Source organism: Egretta garzetta, unplaced genomic scaffold (genome assembly GCF_000687185.1).
Source record: "Egretta garzetta isolate BGI_Z169 unplaced genomic scaffold, ASM68718v1 scaffold1426, whole genome shotgun sequence".
In the NCBI taxonomy this organism is placed as follows: Eukaryota; Metazoa; Chordata; class Aves; order Pelecaniformes; family Ardeidae; genus Egretta; species Egretta garzetta.
In genome coordinates, this window is record NW_009259891.1 from 46492 (window position 1) to 59692 (window position 13201).

At 40.9% G+C, this 13201-nt stretch overlaps 1 protein-coding gene across 1 annotated transcript in view; it reads right to left on the reverse strand.

Annotated features, from left to right (window-relative positions):
• The window catches only part of LOC104127478 (trafficking protein particle complex subunit 9), a gene marked incomplete at its 3' end in the record, with an annotated part of 59198 nt that extends 46486 nt beyond the window's left edge, over positions 1 to 12712 (reverse strand). The window contains exons 1-5 of the mRNA XM_009640150.2: positions 12483 to 12712; positions 11356 to 11501; positions 7168 to 7296; positions 3134 to 3160; positions 1553 to 1674 (exon numbers count right to left, since the gene is read on the reverse strand). Coding sequence (XP_009638445.2) covers positions 1553 to 1674; positions 3134 to 3160; positions 7168 to 7296; positions 11356 to 11501; positions 12483 to 12712 — 654 coding nt within the window. The remainder of the gene's footprint in view (positions 1 to 1552; positions 1675 to 3133; positions 3161 to 7167; positions 7297 to 11355; positions 11502 to 12482) is intronic.
• Positions 12713 to 13201: the final 489 nt, after the last annotated feature.

The following is a 13201-nucleotide window of genomic DNA, read 5'->3' on the forward strand; positions in this document are numbered from 1 at the left end:
TGGGGGAAATAAAGGTCAGAACGAAATGCAAGAGTTACTCCACCAAAGCAGTTACATATTCCTCTCTTGTGCATTTATATCAGCAAAAACAAATTACTGGAGATTGAATGTATTCTAGAAGATGCTATTGAAGTTTCTTAAGCTCAGTGATAACATAAAAAGCGCTGCTTCCTCAGCATGAGAGCTAGGAATTACTTTATCACAGCATCACAGAATGGCAAGGGTTGCAAGGGACCTCAGGAGATCAGCTAGTCCAACCCTCCTGATAAAGCAGGTTCACCTAGAGCAGGTTGCACAGGGCCGTAGGTCTTAAAGAAAAGCTAACTATGCTTGTCTTGAACAGTTATAGGCCAGTCCCAAGACAAAGCTCTTTGTTATTTGCAAGTGAAGCTGCAGTGAAGCTTAGTTATTACTTGCTGAGAGCATAATGTATATTATTATAATCAAAATATAAATACCCTGCCCTAAGTCCAACAAAGTCCAATAATTTGATACTTCTAAAGAAATCATACTCTTTCTAGATGAACAACTGACCCTTAAGGTAACATAAAAAGCTGAATGCATACTTGAGAATTATCATTATGTTGATGGATTCAAATTGATGTCAAACTATCCCCAAAACTAATCACATTTCATTCTTATGATAAATTAACTCATGCACACAATTTATCTTGTTTAATCTGGAGAGTCTCCCTTCAACACAGACACAGAAATGCCATATCATATTTACATAGCTTAGTCTAAAGATACTTTCAATATCAAACAAGAGACAGACTTGAAGTTAAAAACTTATTAAAGCATAACCACACTGCAGTACAATTAAAACTTATCTTTAATGTTGATGCAGATACTGAGCCACTATTGTCACAGCATGAAATCATTTTTTCTCTCCATATTATGAGTGCAAACATTAAGCTACTTTACAATCTTATGCTCTGAGCATTTGCACAAAAATCTAAAAAAATGCTCCAGTAGAACTGAAAACCGTTTAATTTTTCTAAATCATCTTTTAAGAATATTTGTCCTTCATGTTTCCTCTATGACCCCCTACCTCTCAGCCTCCCTGAACAATCCTGTAAAAATCAATGCATCAGCAGCAACCTCTTCATAAACTCCTCAGTTCCCCAGAGATCATTCCAGCAGGCACAGTAAATCAAATTGCAGCTTACACAAGGCATCGAAGCGTCACTGGAGTGGATGATGTATGTATTAAGGACCGTGAACATATGTAACAGTTAACAAGCCTTCAAATATCTAACACTTCTGCTTAGAGTGCTTTAAAAATGTAAAACAATGAATCCAAAACCTCCAGGTACTACCAGGTACAGCAAATGGTTTACTTAGCACATTGGTGGTTTAGGTGTCTTTGACCAAAGGTCTGACATTCCCAAACTCTAAACCAAGCACTTAGTTCAGTAGCATAAATTACTCCCATTTCTTCCATTATCATATGTTTTGCAAACTTTCTTGCATATGCCTCTGAAACCAAAACCACAGCAGTTCATTGTTCACAAGAATTTCAGTGAAGTTTCTTAAAAATAAATAGGATTACCTTGCCATAGTAAGAAATGGCTTCTTTATATTTATCTATGATGTCTTCAGGACTAAGGCAATTCTTGGCACGTCCTATCTCAGCACTGGTGTCTGCATTTATACCATTTGAAGTCAGTGCACCTAGAACAGAACAGGGTAAGAAATGAGCAGAAGGACTTTCAGCAAATACTAAATATCTACAAAGAAAACTAGGATATGCTGTAGCTTTGACTACACTTGCCCTACCTAGAAAGAAATCACACCCTACCTAGAAAACACTAGTTCTGTTTCACTATGCTATTTTAAAGAGTACAAATGAAAAATTGATTCAATCATAAACCAGCAAACAGGAAATAATCTTTTGCTTGGTAAAAAACAAAGATATTCATAATCTTTCAAACTTATCTGAGTATTTAGACTATGACTGAAATATTGTACTGCTAAAATTAGATTATGGCCACAGCTGAATATGCAATTTTAATCTTTGAATTATTCCTTGTTCTACTTAAAAATTGTATTTCTAAAGCACACCTAAGAAAAAAAAAAGTTCAATTTTTTTGTAAACTAATTATTAGAACAGTGACGCTCTCCAATCATTTAAAACAAATACTTCTCTCCCCGATTTCTAATCACAGAAAAGCAAGTGTTATATTGTAACAAAGGCCACAAAATCTGAGCTTTCCACATTAAAAAAAAAAAAAAAAAAAAAAATTACCTGAGGCCCAGACAAAACAGTAAGAAATTGGGTTTTTTATATAAGAAAGAAGGTGAGAGACAGAAAAATTCTTTACATACATAAGGGATAAGAATCTGAAATAGAAGGCAAGGAAATCCAGGGTATTATGAAGAACAGGAAAATTTTATCTCTAGAATTTAATTTTATTGCAGAGTTAACGTAATAAAATTGGAAACATATCAAAGGTTTGGCAAGGCTCTGTAACTTTTTAAGTGTTACTTAATCTGTAGGATTACACGCCTAAATTTATACAGCAATTTATTTCTCCAAGAGGTTTCTCTACTAAGATGGCAAAGAAATCTTTGTGTTTCAGAGATGGATCTAACTCTCAATAGATAGTTAAAAACTACTGTGAGAGATACTTTCTACTCCCTCTCTATTCAGAAATATGTTATTTTACATGCTCAAATGCTAAAGCAACTTTTTTGTATGTTTGTCAACCTTAAAGAATCATACCAAACACATCTGTGTATTAACACCTTAAGGTTTTTATGGATGTTATTTGTTAGTAATGATGGAAGGAATACCGTGACACTACAAGACTACATGTGACCATTCAGGTTTGTTGGTTAAAAAAATAAAAAAAAATAAAATAATTAAAAAAAAAAAATTAAAAATCCTCACTACTCATGAGAAGAAACAATCTCGATTAGAATTTACAGGGACACAATCACGGAACTACATCATTTATTTTGTGCCAGTTACCCTTCAGACTCTTTGCTTCCTGAAGATTTATAGCAAAAAAACAAAGCATCAGGAATCAGTATTAGTTTTGGCAAGTGGCAGTAATTATCTGTACAAATGCAAAACAAATGCAAGTAATAAAAAGGAAAGACACTGGAAACATGCATGAAAATAATGTACCTGGATCAATGAGAACTTCTTGTGCCCCTAAAAGGAGGAACAAAAATGGTTTTTTTTTTCAGCCTCAAATATAGCCAACAAAATAAGCTCTTACAATGTTTTATAACAGGCTTGAACAAAATTATGATATATATTAGGATCATCATTGCTATTTTGAAGGACTACCAATTATAATTCAAGTAGTCACTGTATGTTAAATCTCATTTTGTTAAAAAATAAATGTAAAAATCCTGTAAACTTGCAATGAATTCTAAGACACAACAAGAAGAATTTAAGAATTTTCAGTGTGTAATTTAAAGCCGTACCCTTTTTATCCTTTATTCCTGTGGGCAAGTTTCCATCACAATCCACTTATTGTATTTTAATATCAGGTCCTAAAGTGCTTAAACGTCCTTGTGGGAGCTCACTTAATCTACACAATACTGCAGGCATTCTCAAGTAATTGTACCCCTTTTAATTATCATTAATTTTACTCCGTCAATTTTTTCTGAATAATTGAGTCATGCCAACCCAACATGCCAGACTAGTCACATAAAATAGCTGTCAAGAGTATTGCAAAGTCGGACCATCAAATATGTAACACCTTGTTGCCCTAAACTTTGATTAACCATGGCAATAAAATTGTTAAGATCAAGGGTTAAGCAGTCAAAAGCAATTGCTTTATGAGCAAGACAGGACCTCCCTTCAGTTGATTTGCTCAGAACTATTCCCATCAAGAGTTTCAAAAGAAGTTGAAGGGTACACCAACAAAAACCAGACAATACTCTGATGGTTACAGATAGGTATGAAACACATTGCAATTCTGCTCAGTAGGGGGAAAAAAAACCACACCAATAAACCCCCCCCCCCTTTAGCACTGCCCTCTTAAGCTTGTGCTCTGTATTATACAAAGAGAGACAATATTAAAGCTTCCCTTTCCAAAGATGTTTCTATATAAAGCAGACACTACAACATGTTTTTGAGCAGCCAGGTCCTGTGCTATAGTCTAAAAATGCCAAATGGTGGAAATCACAGGAGATTCAAGAGAAAGATGTTTCTCTTGACCGGGTCTGGGCACAAAGGCAGTACCTAGAAACCCCATCCTGTCAAGGCTGAAGTACAGGCACAAGAAGAGGTGCAATTCCAGGCACATCAGGAAGCAATAAGGTAACTCTCACATCTATATGCCTCAAAAGTAGGCACAAATTGAATGTCAGTTCCAAGTATGAGCATTTATTGATTTGCACAGAATTTGGAAACCCCTTTTGTTTCTGGCCTTATCCTACAGAAAAATACACTGGAGTTTGTTCCCCAGATTAAATACTGTCTTCACAAAATTAATTATCACAAAGTAGATTATAAACAAAGGTGCAGTTTGAAAAGATTTTAAAGTGAAAGGCACTGCAGAGTCAAAAAAAGGTATTAAAAAGAAACTTTCAGAAAACCTTGTAGGAAAAAAGACATCACAGCAACAGCTGTTCGGCAAGACAGTATTCAGCAGTTCAGATCTCAAAGCAGTAAGACCTCATAACTAGAGTTAGGGACCAATACCTAATAAACCATGAAGTAACATTTTCATATGGAAGGGATGACAAAAAAAACTGTAATCAGTTTTTTTCACACAAAAGTCCTTTTAAAAATCTTGCCATATGAAGTTAAAAAACTTTTTTAGAATACAACCACACTAACAAGTTTGAAACAAGACTTTGAACTAGAAGACAACTTATATAGAGAAGCACCAGTAAAATACCCAAAATATATTTTATTCAATTATTCTGATAGCTGTGACTTATTTTTTACCTTCATTAGTAACAAGGATTACTCATTACAAACAAACAGATTGCAACACCTACTGTTAAATAATTGTAGAAAAGCAGACAAAGGTTAATAACTGTGTGAAATTATACCATAACAGCCAACATAAAATGTACTCACAGGTCATGGGACCATATGCACAGATTTTAATGACTAGATATTATACAAAAAAATCAGCATCCTCTCGTGAAATAAGGCAATTTTACTATCACAATTACCTGGTGTCAACATACACCGTTTGTAATAAAGAGAATACAAAGCAAGTGTTTACTGGATTGTGACTTTAGATGAATAAAGATAGGCGGTTGGGGTTTTTTAGATGAAGGAATTCATTTTGATCATGTTGCACATGAGAGTACTTAAACCCAGCTTCTATTTGTTTCAGTACTGTGTAAGAACTTAAGTATATACATAGAAACAGCTATGCTGGGTTAGACCAAAGGCCTGTCTAGCTCATAATTACCAATACATTTTTCTTTCACTACCCTAGCCCACCTCCTCTGGAAGCCATAGAAACTTTCAGGAACCTTAACACCATGTAGCTACTGTTAGGTTATAGGATTAAGGCTCATCTCCACAAATACAAAGGAGCACAGAGGAACAGCAACAGTCAGCTGAACCCCAATAACTTCATCAGAGCAAACAGAGCTGTCTGGGGGTGAAACCCATCAAGATGAGTTAACATGAGCAGCTCTCCGGTTCACCTTACAGTCGGGGCAGGGAGTTAATGCCTACAGGGATATGGGCCTCATTACAGGTTACAGGGAAAGAACGTCTTGGGATCGTACAAGATTTCTTACGGAAAGTGCAGGGGATGAACCAAAGGCAGGGAAAAGGAGAGATCAAAGCAGTTTAGGGAGGAACAAGCATGGTAAAATAGAGGGGCAAGGGGAGCGCGTGCACGCATGTAGGTCTAAGTATCAACAACTGGAATGGGGCTCTGGGTTTCAGAGGCCTGTAAGTCCAGGTGCCAGCAACTGGTGAGACCTGGCAACCCAGCAGCCAGCTACTGGACAGACTGAGTGACTAAAACCAGCTACTGGATGGATCTTTACTACTAACAGGCTTTCATACTAATCAGCCAGAGAGGGGAGCAGGATCAGGCTGTTAGTGCTGTCTGTGTTTGAGGGCTGTCTTCTGTCTGTGTTGGTCTGTGTGGCCCGCTGTGTGTACATACAGTGTGTGTGTATGCCTATTGGGAATGCCGGACCCGGGGACAGAGAGTTGCAGCAGCCTCGCTTCTATCTACCAGATCCAGTAACTCCTAACAAGGAGTTCAACATCATACCTATAAAACTGAATAAAGAACAATTCTTTCATCTGCTTTTCCATCTGCTAGCTGTATTGATGTCCTCTAGTTCTTCAGAAGAAGCACTGAACGCCTCTGGTCCCTATCCATCCTCTTCCACAACATTCACCGTACTAGAGAGCTCTCTCATATTTCTCCTCAGCCATCTCTTTGGCAGAACTGCAGAGTTCTAGGCTATTCAGTTATTCTTGTACAGAAACCATACCAAGATCATCTTTGTTGCCAATCTGCAACCTCCTTCCAGTAGAAAAATGGGAGGTAGGGAACATGAACACCCTTTTGAGCAGGGAAACTGAAATGGCATGCAATATTCCAGATGCAGATGAACTGTAGACTAAATGATATTTTCTATTTTTTTTCTCTCTGTTACTCTCCTAATAATTCCTAAAATAGTTTAAGCAGCGGGCCATTTCTCAAAGAATGTCTATCGTACCAACGCTAATACAATCATCGTATTAATTACTGAAAACTGAGTGTTTAGAAAAGCATACTAAATCTTAAAAATTACGTTGGTTTATTGATATTTAGTTAAGCAAACCTATTTATTAAATGTTTACTTCAGAATAGCAAAACACCTCTGAATAAATGTACCTAACTTCTTATTAATATGTGCAACTCTGTCACATCACATGTACTTTATGGAAACTGTCTGTATCTCCTCCGGCAGAATTCAAACACAGAGACTATTAACAATTAGATGAAGAGATCAAAAGCTCTGCAACTCTATGCAAAGCACACATGTTGACATTAATACCAAAGCAGTAGAAAAGTCATTCACGTAAAATCTTAAAAAGAAATACAGCTCTCCCCTCCCACCCACCTTTCCAGTTTATCCTGTCATCGGTATAATTTTACAGAGTTAGGAAGTAGGGAGGAAATTTTCAGATGTTCAGTGGTGACAAACAGAACAAAAATTAAATCCTGTCCTTACCTGGTCTGTGCCTGTTGCCTGCCTCAGCAGAAAAAGAACCTCCTTGTGCCCTGCGAGATCCAACTTTACCGCCAGTACCACCAGGATAATGATAGATGACTGATGCTGAGCATAACCCCTCAAGAGCAGCTGTAAAGAAGAAAGCCAACAGCTTAGTAGAGATACTTGCAAGAAGTGAAGTATCATGTAGTAAAGTCTATTTACACAAACATAAAGCATGTCTCAAATTGGAGACCTAGTGACAAAGGTCATGGAAAAGCCTGAGATACTCAACGTCCTTTCTATCTCTTTTTACCGGTAAGGTTTACTCTCAGACCTCCCAGCTCCCCAAGACTACTAGCAGAGTCTGTAGGAGTACGTACTAGCCACAGCAGAGGAAGACAAGACATATGAAGCACTTAATCCAACGGCATGCAACTCCACAAAACCAGGTAAGATGAATCCATAGAGAGCTGGCCAACGTGAGACCACTCTCTGATCACCTCCAACAGGTCATGACACTTGGGTGAGATTTCTAATGACTGGACAAAGGAAAACATCATAGCCTTCTTCAGAAAGGAGGTACCAGGGGTCTACAGGCAGATCAACGTCAGCTCCCTGGAAAGACTATAAAGAAATCCTTCTAGAAGCCGTTTCCAAGCACATGAAGGATAAACTGGAAACAGCACACATTATTTACCAAGGTTAAATCAGTCCTTGGCAACCTCACTGCCTCCTATGATGAGATGATTAGCTCAGTGGACAAAGGAACAGCAGTAGATGTTATAATATTTTGACTCTCACAAGACCTTTGGAAATGGTCTCCCATAGCATGCTGATAGACAAATTGGTAAGATTTGCATAGCTGGCCTATAAAGTAGGTGGGAAATAGTCTGGACAGCCAGGTTCCAAGGGTTGCGATCCTTGTAGGGCCAAGAATAACAGCAGCAGATTTAAACGCAGAGTAACTGCCACCAACAGTCACTCACAGAGGCTACCAGCTCCGGTGTAGGCACGTTCTGCAGTGGAGTGGGAGATCATAGCATACAGGGGGGTTTCCTGAGCCAGGGAAACCCCAAAGGAGTGCAGAGACCCACCAGGAGTCGGCAGCTCTCACAAGACTAGCTGACAAAGCCTGGGTGGGGACAGGAGTAATGGTGGCCACCCCCCACTCCCACAAAAGGCAGCCCTAGGGAGCACGAGTGACCGGGAGCGCTGCCAACAGGATGAACAAACAGGGCGTGGCATGGCAGCCAGGGTGTGGTGCAGCAGTTCCTGTGGGAGGGCACCTCTTCATAAGAGGGGCATTCCACTAGCCGGGTGGGAGACCTGAAGTACACATAACCCAGCAATGGGGCACCATTCTGTGACCATCTGCACAGGTCAAGGGCGCTTATCCTACCTGACCTTCAAGGCAGAATGGTGGGCACTTCTCTGAGAGCAAAGGCTGCAGCTCTGGCTGGGGGGTCTGCGCCATCTACCCCAGTGGTGGTCCGAGCCTCCACCCAGATAGAGCTGCTGAAGGGAGAGGCTGCAGTGCAGAGCTCAGACCTCAGAAGTACCCAGACCTTCCTCCTGGAGCAGGGGCAGGCAGCAGCCCTGCCTGCAAAAGGTGTGCCCAGGTGGAGGACCTCCTGCAGCAGGCGGTGAGAAGGCTGCATAACATCAGGGAGGCTGAGAAGGAGTTAGATAGCTGGTTCCAAGTGCAGTCTGCAGTGGGCCCACAGCCAAAAACTCCCCCACCAGCACACACAGATGGGAGGGGGGACAATAATGCAGAAGAATGGATAGTTGCAACAGCAAGGACCAGCAGGAGGAAGAGACTTCCCCCAAAGCCTAAGGTGCCCTTCCAGAACCACTTCACTGCTCTGCAGACTGAGGAAAGATCTGTCATACCAGGAAGAGATGCTGGAGCTGAGTAAGGCAGCCTGATCTGCTCCCCATATAACAACCAGCACAACCAAGAAAAGGCAACGGTGATAGTAGTAGGTGACTCTCCTGAGAGGTACAGAGGCATCCATTTGCCAGCCTGACGCATTCTCTAGAGAGGTATGCTGTTTACTGGGGACTCGTATCAGAGACATCACTGAGAGACTACCAAGCCTCGTGCAGTCCACTGACTATTATCTGCTGCTGTTGTTTCACCTGGGCACCAGTGATACAGCCAGGAGCAGGCTGAGGAGTATCAAGAAAGATTACAGAGCCCTGGGAGCAGTGGCAAGGACTCTGGAGCACAGGTAGTTTTTCATCAATCCTCCCGGTCAAAGGGGAAGGGTTTGAAAGGTCCAGTCAAATCCGGTGAATCAACAAATAGTTACAGGACTGGTGCCACAGCCAGGCTACTTAGACCATGGGTCTTGCTTTGAGAAACCTGGTCTACTGGGGGCTGATGGAGTCCATCTGCCAGAGAAGGGGAAGAGCATCTTCGGTTATAGGCTTGCCAAGTTGAAGACGGCTTTAAACTGAAGCTTCCGGGGGAGGGGAACCTCAATCCATCCCATTCCTACCAGTTTGATGCCAGTGCTAGCAACAGATACCCAGACCCTGGAGAAGGATCACAGGTTGGCAGGAGAGCACCTGAAGAGCAGCACAAAGGAATTCCAGCCGCTCCAGCCAGTAAGTCAGCTTCATTGGCGGCCCAACTTAAATGCCTCTATGCAAATGCACATAGCTTGGGGAATATACAAGAGGAGTTAGAGATGTGTGCGCACCTGCACGGCTACAATGTTACTGGCATCATGGAGATGTGGTGGGACAGCTCCTATGGCTGCAGTGTTGGAATGGAAGGACAGAGGCTCTTTAGGAAGGACAGGCAGGAGAGATGAGAAAGGGGTGTCACCCTCTATGTCAATGACCAGATGGGCCTTAAAATATTTTCATGGTCTGCACAAAGAGAAAAGTTCTCCTTTCCTGCTTGAAGAATCCTGAGCCATTTAACTTTTTGGAAGAGTAGAAAGAAAGAAGTGGAAGGTCAGAAGGTGTTAAGGTTTCCATAACAGGTAACCTACAGAGCCACTAGGAAGCTAAGTGGACTTCCAAGTAGAATGAGGAAGCTAAAAGCAGGACTGGAGACAGTGCTTGTCCTGAAAGGGTATGAAATTGAGAAGCAGAAATTGTACTGGAAGATCACTTGTACATCCAATAAAGAAAAAAAAAGCAGGAAAAAAAAACAGGAATGAAAAAAAGAAAAGTGTCCTGGTTTTGGCTGGGATAGAATTAATTTTCTTCCTAGTATAGCATAGCATTGTGTTTTGGATTTAGTACTAGAAGAATGTTGGTAACACACTGATATTTTAGTTGTTGCTAAGTAGTGCTTACACCAGTCAATGACTTTTCAGCTTCCCCTGTTCTGCCAGGTGCACAAGAAGCTGGGAGGGGGCACAGCCAGGACAGCTGACCCCAACTGGCCAAAGGGGTGTTCCATACCATATGACATCATGCTGGGGGAAGGAGTTGGCCAGGGGAGGGCAATCACTGCTCGAGGACACTGGGCATCAGTCACTGGGTGGTAAGCAATTGTACTGCACATCACTTGTTTTGTATATTCTATATATTCTATTATTATTATCCATTTCCTCTGCTGTTTTATTGAACTATCTTTATCTCAATCCATGGGTTTTACTTTTGTTTTCCAATTCTCTCTGCCATGCCACTGAGCGGGGGGGGGGAGTGAGCACATGGCTGTGTGTTGTTCAGCTGCATGCCAGGTTAAACCATGACAGAAAGGATGAAGGAAAAGGCAGAGAAAAAAAGTGAAGCCTAGGACCTAATGTAAAAGGAAGGAAGTTATGCCAGTGGAAGTTAAACACTCGTGGCTTTGGTAGATGTAAAGGCAAAAATCTTTTCCTAACAGTCCATAGCAGATACCCACAGGGAAGATTTTTAAAACACCTGTACAATCCACTGAAAAAAAAAAAAAAAAAAAAACAAACCAACATTTTCCAAAGAATCATTAAAAAGTCAGATGCAGAATTTTTTTTAAGTACATGCTTTACTACAGTAATGCATTTTACGTTGCAAGTTTTCTTAAACACGTGTCTTTCTCATGTCTTGTTAACTAATTTTTATTTCAACTTAATTCTTAATCACACCTGATATTCAGATTTTGGTCACCAAAATCACTCCTACTTTTCACAATACAGAAATCATAGAAGGTATTTTGATTCACTTGGTTATAACAACTGATTCACGATCACCACTTAATCCTACCTCCAAGCCACAGAAAGTCATTCACAGACCGCAGAAGTTCCACCGCCATGTGATAATGCACCAAGGAATCTTGTAACATGCCAGCTTGTAAACACAGGTCACCGACATGTTTCCGCATCCGGCCTTGACAACGCTTCTTATAGTGCCTGCAAAATAAAAAGTACATTTTACAGTTATTCACTTATTTCAGGTAACAAACACCTGAAGTCAATTATCTTTCCTCTTTAATAGTAGGTCAATATTAATTTACTCTCCTTATTGAGCAAACATCCAGTATGAATTCTAACCAGCATAATACGCAAAAGTAAAAGAACCAACAATTTGAAGATATATTGAAGAAAGCAATGCATCATGTATCTTGGCTACAAAGCATTTACGCAGACAGAGTCACAAAGTTAAAAGACTACACTTCAGAGCACCTTAATAGCCTTGTCACAAATGAAATAAAACAATCGTAGAATCTCACAGGTTGGAAGGGACCTCAAAAGATCCTCTGGTCCAACCTTTCATGGGAAGGGAAGCCTAGATGAGATTATCATGGAATCATAGAATGTTTTGGGTTGGAAGGGACCCCTAGAGGTCATCTAGTCCAACCCCCATCTAGCACCCCATCCAGTCACAGCTTGAAAACCTCCAAAGCAAGGTTCTTACAGTCCTCAATGGAATTTGGCTGCCTGTCCATAGCTGGTATGCTTCTTTTTTTAGCTTTTAAGGACACCCAAAAGCTCATTGTTAAGCCAGGGTGGTCTCTTGTTCTGCCTTCTTCCCTTCCCTCAGTAGGGAATGGACTGTTCTTGTGCTTCCAGGAGGCTGTTCTTGAAAACTCCCAGCACTCACAAGTTCCATTGCCTTCCATGAATACTTCCCATGGAATCCCTCACAGATGGGCTCCGAGCATACTGAATTTGGTTCTTCCAACATGCTGGGTCTTTGTCCTGCTACTGGTCTTCAGTGTGCTCAGCAGAATCTTCAACTCCATAACGTTATGATCACTGTATCCATGGCTATTGTTGGTACTTTTGTTGTCAAGTAAGCATTCTTGGTTTGTGAGCAGTAAATCTCGCACTGTGCTGTTCCTAATCAGCAGGTCCAGCATCTATAGCAGGAAACTGATGGACAACTTGTACACTGCTATGTTGCTTTCCCAGTAAATGTCCCTGTAATTGAAGTCACCCATGAGGAGCAAGTTCTGTTGGCCTGAGACTTCCTTAAGCAGCCAAAGTAAGGTTTCATCAGCCTTGTCATCCCGATTGGGAGGTTGGTAGCAGGCATCGGACATAAGATGTCCCTTGGTGATGACCCCTCTAATCTTGATCCAAAGGCATTCAATAGAACTTTCATGGCCTCCATAGCTCATTTGCACATATTCAAATTTCTCTTTCATGTGAAGTGCAACTCTGTCCCCTCTTCTTCCCTTTCTATCTTTCTGAAAGAGCTTGTAGCCATCCACTGTGGTCTTCCAGTCATGCGAGTATTCTGTGTTTCCTACAGCATCATAACTCTCAGACTGGGCACAGAGCTCCAGTTCCCCTCCTTTTTGTTGCCCAGGTGACTTGCATTGGTAGAAATGCACTTGAGGTCGCTGAACTTAGGATTCTTGCCGTTGGAGAGGGTTGGGGAGCATTCCTAACTACTCTTATAGGTGCACTCATCGACCCTGTTGCTTATGAATACGCAGGTGAAACAGTTTTGGACATTACCCCCCAAGTTCATTAGTTTAAGCATAATTCACTAAGTCAGCCAACCTGCTAGCAAAGATTCTCCTGCTTCTTCTCGGTCAGTGGATCCTATCCACAATAGGGTGTATTTATCGAAAATCTACATGTGATCATAGAAACCAAAGCCC